The sequence below is a fragment of the Acyrthosiphon pisum genome, chromosome A1 (genome assembly GCF_005508785.2).
Source record: "Acyrthosiphon pisum isolate AL4f chromosome A1, pea_aphid_22Mar2018_4r6ur, whole genome shotgun sequence".
NCBI classification, from domain to species: Eukaryota; Metazoa; Arthropoda; class Insecta; order Hemiptera; family Aphididae; genus Acyrthosiphon; species Acyrthosiphon pisum.
Window position 1 is genome coordinate 4,650,844 of NC_042494.1, and position 20,323 is coordinate 4,671,166.

General features: G+C 29.8%; 1 protein-coding gene across 5 annotated transcripts in view; it reads right to left on the bottom strand.

The window, feature by feature from the left end:
• Positions 1-19,773, bottom strand: part of LOC100162018 — a 25,003-nt gene extending 5,230 nt beyond the window's left edge. Inside the window, exons 1-4 of one of the 5 annotated variants that reach the window (XM_029486525.1) lie at positions 19,657-19,771; positions 11,516-11,595; positions 3,100-3,225; positions 925-1,271 (exon numbers count right to left, since the gene is read on the bottom strand). In XM_029486525.1, coding sequence (XP_029342385.1) covers positions 925-1,268 — 344 coding nt within the window. In that variant the 5' untranslated portion in view covers positions 1,269-1,271; positions 3,100-3,225; positions 11,516-11,595; positions 19,657-19,771. Of the gene's footprint in view, positions 1-924; positions 1,272-3,099; positions 3,226-3,969; positions 4,533-11,515; positions 11,760-19,656 lie in introns of those variants that run through there. The other 4 variants (XM_008184006.3, XM_008184013.3, XM_001947939.5 and 1 more) reach the window with 4 other exon arrangements.
• Positions 19,774-20,323: the final 550 nt, after the last annotated feature.

Consider the following 20,323-nt stretch of genomic DNA (forward strand, 5'->3'; position numbering starts at 1 on the left):
AAATGTTTATTTTCTATAGCAAGATATGGGTATGTGAAGTATCAAAAATTTAAAATGCTCATATCTCGCTTGAAAATTAAAATATCGAATAAAAACCAACGCTTAAGCACAGAGAATGTTATTATCTAGAAAATTTATAATAGGTCAAATCACTCTAATATCAAAACTAACAGCACACTATTGAAATTAGTGAACGAAAATTTGGTAAGTCGTATGTGTGTAAGACGAAGACAACAAATCCATGGGTAGCATCTTCTTAAGAATATTATAAATATTATAATATCATTAAACCTCGCTCGCAATGCTCACATTAATCTAAAAACTAGATTAATAGATTGAATTTTATGTCGATTTACTTTGTTAACTAGTTTGAAGCTATTACGAAGTTTATTTAGCTTAAAGATTTTACTTAAGGAGACGTTACAGTGACATTTGTTGTCTCCGTCTTACAATTGAGTATCATAGCAACTTTTACGCTCAGCAGAATACATTTATCTCCGTTAGCTTAAAAATTAGAGCGAATTGACCTCTTATAAAATTTAAAGGTGAGATGATTATCTAGACAATGACATAGGCTTTTTATTATATTTTAATTTTAAAGCGAGTTATATGTATTTTAAAATTGTAAACTGTTTGTATATTTTAATATACTCATAACTCGCTTTAAAATGAAGATAATATAGTCTTACCTTTAAATAATATAAGAAGTCAATTGTAAGACAGCAACAACAAATGTCATAAAAAAAAAAAATGAACTGTTCAATATATTTGGCAATTGTTCATAGTTTTAGAAATTATTCTGTTACGAAATAGAAAATATTATAATAGTTGTCTAAAGGTTATCGGACTTATATATTAATATATTATAGTATTGAACGGTTGCCATTTAAAAAATGAATTCGATCGACTATCGATGATGATCACCTGTCCAGGTCGGGGGCGAAGTATTGGCCGTCGTCGCAGGGACCGCCGAGCCGGAACAGCTGATGGCAACGGGAGTCGCGAGCGCTACGGACGCTGCCAGGCGGACACGCGCACTCCGCGGAACCCTTGCGGTCCGGTCGTGGAACCAATTCCATCGTCTCCGGGCACGGGTACCCACGTTGGAATATCCGGTAGCATTTCTTGTCGTCCGGCCAGTAGAGCAGCTGCCATCCACCCGATGGTTCTGCGGCGCACGGATTCTGAGACGGGTCCGCCCAGGGTGGCGGCAGCACCGCGCCTGCAGTGACGGCGGCTAAGCATGCCAAGCAGTGTAGTAATAGCATCACCTATGAATTATGATATCAGTTGTATAGTTTATAATAATATGTCACGCTTGTATAAGTAATGTTTATCATACGGCAATGTCTAAAAATTAGGGTGTATCGAACAAATATTACTACCCCTTTTAATGTAACCTGCACAGTGCTTGAATCGAGTGAGAACGTGGAGAACGCAAAAGGACGGAGTTCCTCTTGTTTTTTAAAATATATTTATCTGTACCTACCCTTTCTAATTACATATATAAGACATTTAAATATTCAGGTAAATAAGCACATTTCGTTTACACATTTGCACCCACCCTACTTATTATTTTATAATTTAAACAATTCAAGAGTAAACCTTTACTCTCTAATTTCTGTTGTGTTGTATAAATATAACATATTTACTATTCATGTTCTATGTAGTACTGCAACTGCTTGAGTTGTAAAAAAAAACCAAAACGTAACTTTATTACAACTTTAATTGTATATACAAGTAATATAATATAATATACAAATATAACTTTATAATTGTATATAATACGTATATATATATATATCTCATCAGATCAATTAATATCTAAATGGCCAAACGACGTACTTCCTCATCAAGTCCAAAACGCAATAACCGCCTACATATTTTGTTTCACCTTATGATTAGATCTTAACTATGTATCAATTCACACGAAATCCACGTACTATACAAATCTTTACTGGGGCCCATTTGCGCTTAAGGCGTGCACATCTGGGGATGCGCTAAATCATCCCAAACCCAAAATATTCAAGCCATCCAGTGCATCACTCTTCATCGTATAGTCTCGCCTCTTGCAGATATGTAATTATGTAATCAATGAATCCATACATAAGGGCTTAAATTGATACTGTTGAGTATTGACCAACTAGCCAAAATCTACTACAAAAGGTTTCACTCAAGGCTATATAACACCATCCAAAATGGCAAAACCGTCTAATCTTTCGTTTATCATCACCAATTCTTTCTGATAATCCTTCACGTCGCTTCAAAGATGCTGGTGTCAATACCGTATGATATTAAATTTAAAAACACTGTCCTGAAGGGTTCTATAAATGAATGGATTCTCTCTTTATGTGTTTTATTTTATATAAGTTTTTTGTTATTTTTATGAACACTATCCAATTTACTCATTGTGTTGAAAGAAATATTGAAAGTTTTTTCAATAATAAAAAAAGCAATTTTATAACTCATAAGTATTGTATTCAATTGACTTGCTCATTAAATTTGAAGGTGTTGTATCACGCGGGATAGCCACCACTGTTGGTCATCAAACGATATTTAATAGTGAACACTGAACCTATGAGCCTATGAGCCTCATAGGAAGTCGCCATATGCATTCCGAGTCAAGGGAAAACATGGCAAAATGTTATGTTATCTATGAAAATTGTTATCATCATCACAATATTAATGTTAAAAATCAAATCAAAATGCATATGGCGGCTTCCGTATGGTCTCATTTTACATAATATATTATACTATATGAGAATTATACATAATAAGCATTCCACGTATTTAGTTCAGTGATAGTGAAATGATTAAATGGGGTAGATAATAGGTACATGAATTGTTTCCAGGTCCACCATATAGAATATATTAATATAATATATACACCACAAGAGCGATACTCTTGGTATTCGAAACCACGACTCTAATCTTTAAATAGAGATTGTATATTTTACTTCGAAATTATATTTTTTTTTAAATTGATTCAAGGGACAATAATATACAGTCCATGAAAGTTTAGCCTCAAGATAAATAATATATTGTTCATATCAAAAAAAGCACTTTGGCATAAATAATAAATATAATATGTACATAAACATAATATACAGAATCATCCAAATGTTTCGTTGCAAAATTGATGAGGATTACATTAAAATCATATGCGATCTCCGCCGATTTTGTAACGCATAATTTGGTTAACCCTGTATACAATTATTGATGTAACTGCAACAAAATATTATTTACCTATTTATAGATGAACAATGTATAGTGGGAACACATCTGAGTATGTGCCTATAGTAATTATAGTATATATTTTATAGGTAGCACTATAATATTATAGTGTACGATCCACCATTAGCAGCCCCTCAGGGAACGAAATTAAACAGAAAATAATTTTTAAAATAGGTACCTTATACTAATAAAAATTATAAATATCTAATTATAGTAATTATACATATTTTGTTTTCTCAGCCAACACATTACTACACACCGCATAAATTATCATTGTTTTTATAATTTATATTTGTCTTATATTATGACTGCAAGCGTATTTTCAAACTAATTTATCGCAAAAATCGGTTTATTGCTAATTCCGTGGATTTGTGTACAAAAAAAAACGCATTTTTCGATGACTAACAATATTTAAATATTAAAACAAACAATAGCTAATAATAGTATCTAACAATCATTTCAGCAAAAGTTCGGCTAGGTAGTAAAATATTCTATAGTTGTGTTTCATGGTCACGTGGTATTCGCTATATAATATATATGTATAATATTATATACGTATTATAAATGACCCTGAGAAATCTATCGGAGGCTCCGATTCAAAGCCTTCAAATGGTTAGTACAAAATTCAAACTCTTAAACATTTGTAAGTATAATATTATGTCGCCAATACTATATAACATTAATATACACTTGGATAATACATGCATCAACAGAAACATTAAATTATTTTCATACCTGCAGCAGTATATTACGCTAAAAATTACTTATCGCTAAATTTAAAAAAAATAATAATAATAAAATTGGTATGTTATTATTTTACAACACGTTAATACTTAAATATTTTGAAACACTCGCGTAAAAAAGTTAAATACATATAATATACATTACATATAAATATATTGAAATGGAAACTAGGTTTTCACTTTCGTTCCGTTCGATAGGCAATGACAACGATGACTGTTATGGTTTGTCTGTCAATTCTGTATCGGGTTATATTTCCCTCCCGCATTTCACGTGTATATATATGTGAACCACCAGGCCACACTCTTATTCCATTCATGATGTCGACATTGTATTATAATTTTTTATCCATTTTCTCTAGTTTAGACGGTTAGACCACAGCACTATATATAAACGATATGGTCATTTTTCTTCGCCGACATGCAAGAACAGTTGTTTTGAATACAATTTTAATTACCGATATAGTTGCAGGTATGCACAAGAGGTGCGCATGTATCTACGTATATAATAATATTATATTATGCTCGTCTTGTTTGAAGTATAAACACAATGAGAAAGACAGAATAATATCGTAAGCCATAACCTTGTTTCATCTAAATTTTATAATAATGATAGGATACATCTAAATATAGTGGACATAAAGACAAAAGACATTGAGCATAGTAATAAGTATTATTCAGGTGTCAGCATTTAAACAATAGAAAATAAAATGAAAAGTAACTTTGTTTTAATTTCTCCCACGCACGTCGTGAAAACTGAAAAGGAATCTAAACCACTAGGTACATGGTGTATAGGTATAAACTAGGTAATAAATTACATAAACTTTATACACATCGCAACTAGGTACACTTCAATGTTTTTCTATAATAATATGTAGTATGTACCCACCGAATATTTTGGTATACTGCAATGACATGATATTATATATTTTGATTTTATAATACGTTTATTTCATCATAAGTTATTAGTATTGGTATAATATGCGCATTGTAATATAATGTAGGTATACCTTACAAGCAACATGCACACCTACACGTCGAAACAAATTAAATACTTTCACGTTCGGATTAATATGTATGTCTCATCAAGTCAAATTGCGTTTTAAGTACCTTCGATAATAATATAATATACCAATATAGCACATCCACAAAAATATCCATTTATAGAATATTAGAATAACATTCCTCCAAGGCAATAAGGCGTCGACGGGCCTCGTATGATAAACGCCACCTTACACATGAGCTAACTCTGGAAGTACGTGGTTACATATTATTTACTCAGGATTTATACATATAAGCATGCCAACACGTAAAACCAATGTGTAGGTACATTGTGTTTATTTTAATATATGCTTATAATATATTATACAATTTTGTTGTTGTTGTAATAAGTTGTAAAAAATTATAAATTATAAAACAATACCGTAGTTGATAAAGCTATTATAGTTATAACTATAGGTGCCCATACGTGATACCGATACGACCATACCTACCATAACACTAAAATATTCCATATAAGGACCAAAGCCGTTCATTTTTAAGTCATGTCAATTGGCTTACAGAATGATGCGTACATGTTTCGGTGTTTTAAATTGATATCTGACACGAATTTTTACTGTTTAGTGTTGACGATCAAACAATACGAATTACTATTGTACTATATATACCTGCATAGTAGGCGTTCATACCAATACGCTATTACGGTGTATTGGTAGGGAGTAATATATATAGTACCAGTGTTCCAAAATAACTACGTATATATTATAATAATATAATATATTCTGTCATTGAATTTTAACTCATCGCGGCATTTCATGAGCCGTTTGAACTCGCAGTGTATTGTGAATCTAATATTATTACCAAAATAATATTATATAACAAGTATAGATTCATTTTCAATTATGTTACTGTCAGTGCTTTCTTTTTCTTAAACTATTCCCAGACCAAACTGTATTTACGTATAACATATTTCATTGTAATTCTAATTTACATAACATTATTAAAACTAGAATTCGTACTCATTTTTTATCGTCCAGATTATTGGAAATGTTCAGTAGTATAATATCAATATGTACACGAAATGTATAGTATAGGTAATTTTGTTACTATTATAATACTCGTATATAATTGATTATTATATAATTTAGAACAGCGCCTTAGCGATTTATTATTATTTTTAAACAAAATCTTTATTCAAATACAATCAATTCATTAGGTACGCAAAAAAAAATGTAGTTAGATAAACTACAGTTTTGATTTGTTTTGTTTTGTTGACTGTTTTACCGTAACAGGTGCGATGTGCACAATATTATATATATGTGCATTGTACAATGATTCGCATGAGGACAAATAATCAGGTTTTACTTTCGAAAACAAACAAACCAGTTGACTTTTTTTAAAAGAACACCCGTAATTCTTAAATATAATTAGTAAGATTACGGCGAAAAAAAATAGGCGTGTTGCAATACTAAAAATATTTAAGAGCAATTAATACCTCAAACAAAATCCACATCAACAATATGCGTGGTTAAAAAAGTTAAATTATGTTTATAACTATATTATTCAAAAATTTTTTACCTATTATTTATTTCTTTACAATATTCAACACATATTTAATTAAAGGATTGGTGTGGATGTGGATTTCGGATGGCATTTGGTATAGGTAGTGTAATTTGGACAGTTCATTTAGGTCTTGGTGATGGTTTTTAATTGTTACATATCAAAAGGCAAAGGATATTTGACAAAGACAAATACATATACATTGGGATTGGAACTTGGAAGGCTTGCAAGGTTCGGCAAAGACCCAAATGTGTATTGTATAATATTATCGGGTTGGACGGATTATTGATTAGTATAATTAGGTACCTATATTAAGTTATTATTAGTTAGAGACAGTTTAGATCTTAAGAAGATGAAGTTTTGTATTGACTGATTTTCGTTTTGTTTTTATATGAGTCCATGTTAGTTACTTGTCAAAAGTGAATCTCAAATATTTGACTTGATTGGCTCATGGTAGGGCTGAGTTATTAAATGATACTGTTGAGAATTCCCGATTTCGGGACGTGAAGGTAAGGCATATTGACTTCGATTCATTAACTTCAATTTTTCGACAGTTGGCCTATAAACTAATCGTGTATAAATTATTTTGAATCATTAATTTAGAAGTTACAGAGCTACGATTTTGACGCCACTATTAGTGTGTCGTTAGAAAATGTGTCTAGAAATGTGAAGGATGTCTAAGATGTGGGCAAATCTGGAGTACAAAAAAGGTTAGGTCACCAGCTTTAATTGCGTAGTAGGTACTAGGTATATTGAATGTGTCTTATACTCGTATTTAGAGTTGTACATTTTATGCAATATTTTTAGAAAAAATGAGTTCAACCGATAACACTAATAACAGTACCAACCTATAAAATATACATTATCTATACTTAGAAATAGATATTGAATATTGATTCACCAGTTTCTTTCGCTCAGAATCATTTTTTGCGGTATACAACTAAGATAATATGTTAAATACTTAAATGTAATAAATAAAAAAAATGCATTTAACTACTGTTTTTCTGTCCTTTTCCGGAGTATATACATACATTTCATTTCTTAATAAACACAATTTGCCGAGTTTAAGACCAATAAAAAAAAACACACAATTATATTATTTACATTTTTAAATTTATACTTACAATGTATATCAATTAACTATTGTCGGATTCGACGTGTTATCAACAAAATACCTAATGTCTAAATCTAATCTAATAACTAATATAAGTTATAATCAATCTAATCAATAAATTTCGATGAACATTTCACGGAAACTTTTAAAAATAAAAATAAAACTATGACGTAAGCCAAGGGGGGGGGGGGGGTATCCGGACCCGGGGTCCACCCCCTGGGTTCGCCACTGATATATATTATATATATATATAATAAATAATAATAATTTTTTATGATTTATGACTTTGTATACTTTTGCATCTAATATTTCTTGTAGGTACATTATTTTACAATATGCAAAAGTATATCAACTCGAATCAATTTAAAACGAATGTATTATTTATACTGCGTCGTTATACAGCAACCTTGGATTTTCAATTGAGAATCAATTGTATAATTAAAATAAGTACAAATTTAACAGTTTGCGTAAACTGGCAATTTTATTTAAATGTTTAAAATCACCCGTATTTCTAGTATAGTATTATACAATACACATTGCCACAATAAAATATATAGTAAATTATAATATTACGAAACCATATACAAGAATAATATAATTAACCTGCACAAAATGAAATTTAAATATAAATGTGTTTTATTCAAAATGTGACAACAAAGCTATACAAGTACGTACAACTTTGTGAATTTGCAATAATACGAGTCTATAGAAAAAAACAATTATAAAAATCTATTAGAACGTATCATTATTATTATTATTATTATTATTATTTTAAGAGTTATATATTATTTTAAAATAATGTCTGTTGAATATAATATCTATTTTTTCAAGAACAACAAACCCGCTGTTTTCTTTTGAAAAAGGTTGCACAATAATTACGAGTTGGCTCATTGTCTAAAGATAATAGAATATACCTATTACCTACAGTGTTAGGTATCGATTTAATCGTTTCAATTTATACTCGTTTTTTTAATTTCAATACCTATTATCGAAAACGCAACATATAATATAGTAGGTAAATACACATAATAATATAATATAATATGTTTTGTATGTGTGAGTTTTTTTTTTTTAAATTACTCGTGCAAATATTGCGAAAAATGCATATTATATATTAAAATATAATATGTACCAGGTATACGCTCTATACACATTCGTCTCGATTTAAACAATCGTTCTCTAATAAGACTATTTTTTTTGTTTTGCGCAATATTTATCATGTAAATACAATATATACACCATGTACATTATATATATACACCTTCCCCTTAGTCGCACAGTTATTATACCTATGTGTATTATATCGGTAACGTTGGCGGCGTTAGCGGGTGCGAGGCACGCGAATTAGATTTGTTACAATTATATAATAAGAATCTAAATGTATACAATATAAAATACTCACACACCAATTGGCACGCGTCCTTGCAGTGACGAAAACGACACTGTGACTTATATAAATAATAATGAAAACGTTTATGAAAAATCAAGATTTTATTATGTAGATTGCAGTGTTTGGAAGAAAAGAATTCCTGGATCGAATCCCTTTTTAAAGAACGGCACGATGAACGAATTCCTTTTTATAAAAAGAGAACGAGAAAATGAACTAGTTCTTTTTTTAAAGGAAAAATAACAAAATTGTTCGTTCCTTTCTAGTTCCAATAATTTACACAGATAAGTATGTAAAAATTAAAATTAAGGTATATATTTTTTTAATGTGTAAATAATGTATATTGTATATTGCTGATTAGTGATCGTTATCGAGTATTGACGTTAAGACAATCGGTATACGTTTGCCAAAAATTTAATTTTGAAGAAAATCTCAAAATATATAATAATATATTACATAAGCATATAAAATATATACCTACTTGTCTATATTATAAATAAAAATTAAAGAAGTATGCATAATATGAAGAAAAAAACATTAATGATTAAATAAGAATTTTTATTTTATTTGGAACTAAAAAAGGAACTCATTCATTTTCCAAAGGAACGATAAAGGACCGAATTCTTTTTTATTTTAAGGAACAAGGAACGGAACGAATTCCTTTTTAAAAGGAACTTGCCAAACACTGGACTAGATTGTAGGTATAATAGCGGTATGATACAGAGAGCAGGTCATAGTACCTACTACCTATTTTACATACATATATATAAGTCGCTCAAGTATCTCCGGTCTCCACGCACCAATACAGTTTACGTATATTATGTGTTGTGAATAATATTGTGATACACGAATGCGATATTATTATAATTTATAATAACGCCATTTATATTATCGAACAATTATAATTACTATAATAGTATATTATATGGAATCTACACAACGAAATGTAAAATAATATTTGGTAAAAATTAAAATTAGTGCTTATTTAGAATAATGTATTTATCATACGGCAAGAAAATAAGTATACATAAATAAATGCACATGTATAATACAAACGGGCAGTTCAAAATGGCGTCTCTAGATTACACGTAGAGAATTTAACTCTAAAAATTCTATAATTAAATCATTAAAGCGTTTTTGTTTAATGAGTATATCCTTAAGAATAGCTGCAGGTGATTTTTACAATGTCGCGATTTAGAAACAAGTAAACAATAACACTTGCATAAATACGTGTTTCGCGAAATAATTGGACTTTGGAGGACAAGGCTAAAATGTGTCAAAATATTTAGTCGTGCAGCAGGTAATACATATCTCCAGTGGGAAATTTTTTTACTGGTGGATGTATAATAAATAATAATACATAAATGTACATAGTTTATACCTACATACAATATGTATACTGGACAGAAGAAATACATTATTTGCGTCAAATCGATTTATGACTTAGGTGTGCATTGCGGTTGGTCGTTTTAATTAGATTACAAAATGAATATTAGCTATTAGGTGTATTTAAGTGTTACTCGCACGTGGACACACATACCAACATACCTACAATTAATATCACATTACGTAGAATAGAATAAAGTTACATCGTGTACAAAAAATAAAGACCTATATCACCTATGTTTATAGAGAATTTGGAAAAAAAATTAATTTTAGTGACTTTATAAATGTCCAGTGCCTAAACGTATAGGTATACACAAACCCAAACACCTATTACCGCTAAACAGGGTGATTCACCAAGCATTCTCACCCCAATTTTATCCATTGATTGTAAATTATTTTCATTCATGATTATTAGAATTTTAAAGTTTTATCTATAATTTCAAATAAGTACTTAAGGTTTTTTTTATTAAGAAGAGGTCTGTACTCTGTAGTAATACAAACATTACAAACTTCTTTTTTTCAAATAAGAACCTCCCCGTTTTATTGTTAAATGTTACTCCGATGATTTTTTTTTTAATGTTAATTTAAATTCTAAATTGAAATCCAAACGAGAATTTTCCTAATAATTAAACTTTTAACTTTATGAATTAATAGTATAACATAGTCCATATTAATTTTGATTTAAAAGAAATAGTTGCTTGTATTGTAAATTGATCTTATAAAATATGTTTTATCTACCTAAAGCTTTTATTACGCAGATGTAAAGAAAATTATTATTAATTAATAAATTACAAAATGCTAATAGATTAATATCGATTTCCTAGGTTCTACAATTTTGAAATCATATTGTAGCTTTCCATCTTCTAAACCTATAATATCTCACGTGTTAACTTTGAACTAGTTTTAGATTGAACTATTAATACATACCTATTCTAATTTAGTAAGTGGGTATGTAAATAATCATATATATATATATATATATATACATATATTATAATAATACGTTATATAAAAGCGTGCGAATGTGCGATACTAGGTGATGTGTTAATATTATATATCGGGTGTATAATAATAATATAATAAATAGGTACTCACGCGTATAGTCGTCGTGCAGTATTTTAAGTTATCCACAGACGGTGTGCCGAACGCGGGCCATGAATAAAGCACAGGTGCTGCTGCGGACGAAAACAAAAATGATAATAATAAAGATAATGCACGAGAGTTTATCGCCGGCAAAACATCAGCTACAGGTGGTACGCAGAGCGTCGTCGTCCGCGTAGTCGTTTCACAGTATTATGTCAAACGCGCTGTTGCGTCCCGAGTTATGTATGAACGCCGCCGCGCGTCGATACCGTCATAATGTGCCGACCAAGATCCGGTTACGCAATGGTCAAGGCTTTGGGGGTTCCCCTCGGCGCGGCGGCTTTAATACGCTGCAGTCGTGTATATTATATATATATATATGTGCATTTGTAATATGTAATTCCCGAGCTCGTGATCTTGACCCGAAAAATCAAAAGCTTTTTTACAACGATATTATACGTATATTATCAATTATGTATATATTATAATATTATGGTACATTATATTTTTATATACGCACACGCCATCACGTCACTGCGGTGCACGAGGTACCCTTAGTATACATTGGTATACTGTTGTAACTCGTAGGTATATAATATTATACCTTGCACCGCCAATGTCGCGATTTTTTTTGAGAACTGCCGCCTATAAAGCTATACCTACATAACATAATTTTTTATCGTGCCGTGTCGACATGATATATTATATATACACACCGTGTTATTATTGATGAATTATATGAGTTTCTGGTTTTTCCTACTTCCTATTCAAATTTCAAAACACTGGTATAGTAGGACAAGGCGCACGCACAGTCGAATATTATATATTAGGTCCTATATACACGAGCGCAGCGGTTCACGGCCGGTAGTCCATAGTATAATATAATGTAAATCATAATATAGGTAGGTACCTACCTATATCTTATATGTATGGTATAATGGTATATCGTATCGCGTATTATGTTTACAATACACATATAATATTATGTACAATAGGTGTATCAGGAAGATCTGACAATTTATTACATTAATTGAATGTGTCAAATCATCGTGATCCGTTCCATATACATAATTTGTTATACATATATTATGTACACAGGATACATTTTAAAGCACACCCATCCTATTTTAAAATTAATATCATATGTATGATTGTAGTCAAATTCTGGTTTTTGTAATTTTTAGTTATAACTTATAAGTTATAAGTCTATGCGCTATAGCAAGGCAGCCGCATGTGGACCGTGGACAAACTTTGTCTTGCCCGCAGACAAGAAATTTATTTTTAATATATTTTTTCTTGACGTTGAATTAAAAGATATTTTCATTAAATTGTATTTTAATTTTTGATTTTGACTTAACTTTCTTTGGATAAACATGTAGATACCCTATGATGGGCTCTGAAAACTTCCTAAATTCCTAAAGTAGCCCTCCAAAAATATTAATTGGTGATTCCTGCCAAATAGGTACTTAAGACCATATAATAATAAAAAATAAATTAAGCCCCTTAAAATTCCACTAGATCTCCAAATCTCCAACTATATGACGTACTTACTGCCTACTGGCTACCTACTTTATACACGTGTTATTTTTACGCGGGGAAAGTGTTTGAACTCTGCTGTATAACTGTGAGTATATCTGTATATATTATAATATTATAGTATTATTATTATTTATTATGTATACATACGCTGCTATATTATCATTATTATACACACACACGCATATATAATATACACAATATACATATATGATTTATACATTACGCATGTACGATCGCTCGCCCATAACGTATATTATATACATAACCGCGAACGCGTTTGACGACGACGTACTTAAGCGACGCCCTAAGGGTTAACGTCCCGATACGATATTATACACATACATATGCACGCGGGAGGCGTATATACACCACGACGTCCAGTCGTGACGTTTAATAAGTTTGTGCATAATATCGTGTAGATAGGTAGTGTATATATTGTTACGTATATTACGCGATCGCATAATAATATTATTGTGTGTGCACATAGATATTTTGTGCAGGTGCGTAAAACACTAAATAATAATAGCTATAAGAAAATTGTTCATAATATTGATGACCGACTGGCGAGCAAAAATTCAAAGTCACACGTCACAACGGAAATTAATATTATGTGATAATAATAACAATCCCGACGGTAATAGGGTTCCGGAATCGTTATGCGCGTCGATCCGGCAAGCCACCAAAACAATTTTAACTTAAAAGTGCATAATATGACATAATTATATAATATCAATATTACTACAGGATATATTTTGATAATGATATAAAATATACAGGCACAACTCTTAAGATATAGACGCTGTAAGAAAAAATTGAGCTACTAAAAATAATGTCGACATTTTTCCTCTAAAAAAAAAATGCAGTAAGTAGGTACCTACTTACTAATAATAAATCACTACCTATTATTTGACTTGTATTGACTAAGTTCAATGTAAGTTCAATATGTTTTACCAGCATGAAGGTTTTCTATCTCCACTAAAGGGGATATTTTTCACAAACAAAATTTTGATTTAATACATCGTTATAAAATATATAACTTCGAAGTTCGGAAATTAGTAATTATATGTTGTGTCTCAACCTAATTTGTAATCTTAGCAGTTCACAGGTATTTACATTAAGCACTTAAGTATATTAATGCCTAGTATTTATTGTAGGCTGATTTAAGTACCTATGTAAAACAATAAAGCTATTTACATTTTAATATTTTACATTACCTAGCTATATCTACATGCTCAGTATATAACCAACAAAATTAAGGGTTCAAAATCAGTTATTTTAAAACTGATTGCGGGTGGTGAGATTATTGAAAATCTAATAGTTAAGTAAAAAGTAAAAAGTTAGGAAACACTGAGCTATACCGTCGTAGTTGTAGAAATGCGTGTAACGATAACTGTATCTGTATAGAAGATTTAAGTAGGTAAGTACGCCCATTTGAATACGGTTCATACGGTGATGGTGTGGCATTTATATTATAATCATTAGTCATTACACATTTACACGGTAGGTACACGTGGGCCTTGCAACGATTTTCGTGGGTGATAAGTGGTAACTGGTAAGTACTTATATAGTACCTAGTTTCTATGTATAGATGTTATATATTAAATTATAATATATTAATACAGCATCCGATCAAACGCCGGTCTGGCGGTTAAATATGTTTTGCTAAACAAATATCTAATACCTATATTACCCTTGAATATAAATAAATATAATTAGTATTTTAGTAAGTATAATAGTATATAGGTTCAAGTGGTTCAACTTTTACTCAATGCTATATGCCTTTATAGTTTATACATTTAGTGGCATTTAAACATTATAAGTTATTACTTTATATTATTTAATATTAAATATAAATTATATACCTACGTAGTCATTATAGTCATCAATATCTATAACAGAAAATCTAACTTTCTATTTTTTATACTTAATTCATCAATGACTTCTATAGCATGAATAATTTTGATGTTCCAGTGTCAGTGTGGCATATGCCTGCAATAAGGCTAGATTAGATTTATTGTTGGCATTTACTTAATCTATTCTTATATCCTATCGCGATCGTTACGTATAGTAGGATGATTCACCAAGTATGCTCAACCTCATTTTATCATAATATTATAATAATGGATTTATACAAATTCTGATTTTTAGAATTTTTAAATATATTTACAAGACCTTATTTTCAAATTCTTGAATTTTTCATATTACTTAAAGAGTGTCCTGTGGTAATACAAACTATACTATTTTTTTTTAAATGAAACCCCCTTTTTTTCTGTAAATTATTAACCAGATAAATTATTTTTTAAATATTGATGTATTTAATTCAAAATTCTAACTAGTAATTTTACAGTTATTAAAATGTTTATACAATGAAATCGAAATGTTTGGATAATAATTTACAAAAATATAAGATACATAAATGGAATATCACATATAATACCTATTTATTATACACGGACCATTTTTATAATACCAAATTATAAATACTGATAGATTATTATAAATTAATAAAATTTCAAATTACCATTGCCCTCCATAATATGTTCTAAAACCAATATCATATTAGTAATAGGCTATTAAGGCTATTTACTTTATTTACCCTTAGTGTACAAAAACTACTCGTTCGAATTTTGATTTGATGCGTCAAAATTTTCGGAAAAAAATAATTCCTAAATAATTTCCTGTATATGAGGGAGGGGGTTGTCATTTGAAAAAACAGAAGTTATTATCTCCACAGAACCTTCCTTAAGTAGGTATAGTAAAATTAATCTAAAGAATTTGAAAATATGGTCCTTAGGTTGGTATATTTAGGTAACTGCATCATTGAAGAACTAAGAAAAAAATATTTATTTCCTCAGAATCCACATTTGGCATTAATTATTAATTATTATTGTTAAATCTTATTTGATAATTTGACATTCGTCGTAATACCCATCATATTTTGAACGCCAATGACGTTAAAAATGTACATTTTCTGCATCATAAATACAAAATCCATCTTTGAGCAAATATTTTTTTTAAATTCAAAACATTATTTTGAGATTTCCATCCGTGTGTGTCTCCGTATTACCATGGCAACCAATTATGTATTATTTTTAAATTTCCGATGGAATGTTTTGTATATAAATGGTTGCCATAGTGATATGTAAAACATACTATTCATATAGAGTTGGCAATTTTAATCGGCAACGAAGTGAACGGGATCAATTATTTTTATATAAATAGATAGATAGATTATAGATAGATTATACCTCTGAGCAGAAGATAGGCTAATTTAAAAAGGGAGAGGACCAACCCCGGAAGGTGCTCAAACAGGGATTTTTATATTTCATATGGACATTTTTGTTTATAAATGGTTGCCATGGGTTTTGAAGCTATTATTATACCTAATAAATTATTGGTTGACGGGAAACGAAGTGCACGGGATCAGCTAGTTATTTATAAGTTATAACAAAAAGACTAAAAGGAACCTTCTCTCACGACTCACAGCACCCCCCAAATCCCCCAAGCCCCCTCCAGATGATTATATTTGTAGCCAGTAGGTACCTCTATGGCTCTATAGCTATAATTATAATATCTATATAGTAGTCTATACGTGTCTCTTTATTTATATAATATTTAACCAAATGTTCAACTGTTTCAATGCGTAGATTATTAATTATTATGAAAAGTGTGATTGGAAACCGAGTACGGACTAAGGCGCGGACGTAAATAAACGTATTGGGAAATAATTGATTGGAAATGCATTGAATTTTTAATGATGGAGTTGGTTTGGAATAGCTGCCTCTCAATTGAGCCCCATATGCCCAAATAATTGGGCTTAGCAATGATTTGTAAATAAAAAGTTTATTATTTTGGAGTAAAAATTTGGATTTTGGGTATGGCCAAGTATATTTAATAGTTTACTATTCGGGCCACATCATACAAATTATCGCGAAAAAAACATTTTATACACATTTTTAATTTTATTCATTACTTACAATATTACACAATACTTATTCAATTACAGATTATCAGAAGATAAGATAGTAAAGTAACATAATATATTCCTCTTACTAACATAGTTGTGACACGACAGGAAAATTATATAATTTTTTTTTTAAATTTTTTTTTTTTAGATTAATTGTCCATTAATACTGCTATCTACTGCCATCAAAAACGAACCAAGGGCCACGTGTTTGACATGCTTGATTTTAATGTCTTTCTTTTTGATTTTAAGTAGAGACCGACCCTATATGGTTAGTCTTTTATCTAAAGTAATGCCTAGATATTTTACTTGTTTTAAAAAGGGAATAGGAATTCCTTGGAAACTGAGAACGATGGATGTAATGTTTTTGATGAGAATAAAAGGAACATATTGTATAGGTTAGGTACCTTTACCTATAAATGTAGCATACATATTGTTTTTGATTTGATTTTCCGGTTTAAAGAAAAATTAAAAACTTCTAAAATTATAACGTTAAAAAAATGCTTTTTTATTTTATTTTTTTTGATTAATTCAAATTATGAAATATTGTAAAGAAAATATTTTCAAAAACGTTAATCGTTTTCGAGAAAATGAGTGTTTACTATTAAAATAATCACTCTGTATAGTAGATAACTGTTTTTTACCTTGAAAGTTTGATCGTGATTTATGTCATACTATAACATAACTAGTATAGTTGTTAATTTAAGGTCATCTCATTTCACTTCCTCAGAATCCTTAACCGAATGAAATAGCATATGTATATAAAGTGATAGAAATTAAGAAATATTGGCATAAGTCACCTGTTTATAGTTAACCAACTTTCTATAATTAAAATAGTTACCTACATTTATTTTTGATTTAAAGTACATTAGTACATTTTACGTACCAACGTACATTGAGAAAATACACAATTCTTAAAAAACAGTCAGTCTATCAATATATAACATAATATTATTATTGTTTTCATAAAACAGTATTTATAGTATAAATATTTCTCAAAAATATTTAATTTTTTTAAATAATATTTTGTTTCAGGATCTATGATCATTTCAATTGACTGGTTGTTTGTAATATCTATAACTTAGTGGACACTATTAAGAGGACGCTATCCACGCATTTGTTGTCTCCGTCTTTGCATGACATAGCAAATTTCTGTTCACTGGTTTCAATAGTGTGTTGTTAATTTTAATATTAGAATGAATCAACCTATTATCATACTTGTAGGTAAGAATATTATCTGTGCTTAAGCGTTGGCGATTTTTCAATATTTTCATTTTCAAGTAAGATATGTGTATTTGAAATATCAAAAATTAAAAAGGCTCATATCACTCTTTAAAATTAAAATATCGAATAAAATCCAACGCTTAAGCACAGATAATGTTATTATCTGAAAATGTTAAAATGTGAATGTCAATTCACTCTAATATTGAAAAAAACAGCACACTATTGAAACTAGTAAACGAAAATTTTCCATGTCGTAAGTGTGTAAGACGGAGACAACAAATGCATGGGTAGCGTTCTCTTAAAAACGTTAATTCTTCCGCTATATGAACACATTTTGGGTAATCTGAAGACTGCAATTGTGAGGCACTTACGTATTCCGTAAGTACCACGGATTAATATATTATTAATATATATGTTAGTATATTAATCCGTGCTAAGTACCTACAGAAATGTTTTCAAAAACAATTACCAATGATCAGTTAATTTACAGTTAACAAAACTGACTCAACTCTTATATTCGTAACGTAACTATAATTTATTTTTTTACCTTAATAGTATACAAATCACGACATTGGACGTATAAAATATATACCTACTCATAAATCATAATACGACAATAGGTACGTTATAGTTAAGTACGTTACAATAGTTAAGTTATAAGTTTAGTGCAACGGTAACCTAAATATATGTTAAACGTATTGTACGGGTTGCAGTTTGTACATATTATTTAGTTAGGTCTTAGACACAACAAATAGTTATGAATTATAATAATATTTAAGTAATAGGTCTACCGAATAAATATCACTTTTACGATTCATTTAATATTGTTATTCGTTTTAGCCTAGAAAACCCCACGTGTGTCACTGTGTCGTGGTAAATATAGTAAATACTAAGGTATAGTAATAAATAATAATATATATAAGTATTAAGTATTGTAATAATAAATATAGGTAGTCAGCACTCAGCTGGGTAGATACTTTTGTGGTTGACAGAATTTCTACTTAAATTATTTACCAGCAATAAACTATTAATAGGATGACTATAATTTGAATTTTCGTCCGAATCTGTTTAAATCTATAAACCGTGCACAATAATAACGATGTGTTTGAATCAAAATGTAGGTAATCTCAAGTCTCAATGTAAAATATTAAATTGATATAATGTTTGAAAATAAATTACTTACACCTATAGCTTATTAGCTGGTATAAAATGTTTATGTAGGTAGGTAGGTCGGTAGGTAGGTACGTACTCATGATCAATAATAAAATAATTGTCATAACGACATAATTAAATATTTGACTAAATTTAAAAACAAAAATTACGATTGACCGCTCGTCTCTAATATTATAATAAGCATGTGATTATTATAGGTAGGCACTTACACGTATGTTATTATTAAAATGTATAATAGTCGGTTTATAGTTACCTGCGTGGCTGCGTGTGTTTGATGTATTAAAACGCTTATAGGTAGGTAGGTAGTTATAGCAGGTGGTACCTACTCGCGTATAATATGCTATATTGACTGTAGACTCGTCACGGTGTATTCAGTCACTGCGCGTACCTACGTTGATTTCACTTTCTAATGGTCGTGATCCTCTTCCTATGATGTAACAAACGCGGTCCGTGCAGCAGGAGGAGTCTGCATACGATGTTTGATTATCGTCGAAATGCATAATAATATTGTAACATTATACTACGCACGCGACATCGTATATTTTCATATTCAGCGCCACGTTATTATTACCTATATTATAAATTATGATATTAGGTAGGTTCCTATATCGTTATAAACGCATACGAAAATAAATGCCCCCGCAATATTATTACGTTATATTTTGTATTGAGGATGCTGGATGATTCATTTAACATAAGACACTCATTATTTTGGAAAATATTTCTTTTGAATAATTTTAGGTCGTACCTATATTTTTTACTCTTTTTTTATCGTTATCAGTTTTTAAGTTTTTTACTCTTTTGAATGACAACAAACATTTTTAATTTCATATTCCGAGGCAAACATATTATTCAGAGTATTTCGATCAATAAAAATCAAATGTCGGACAAGTAGTTAATTATAGTACCTATTACCTATA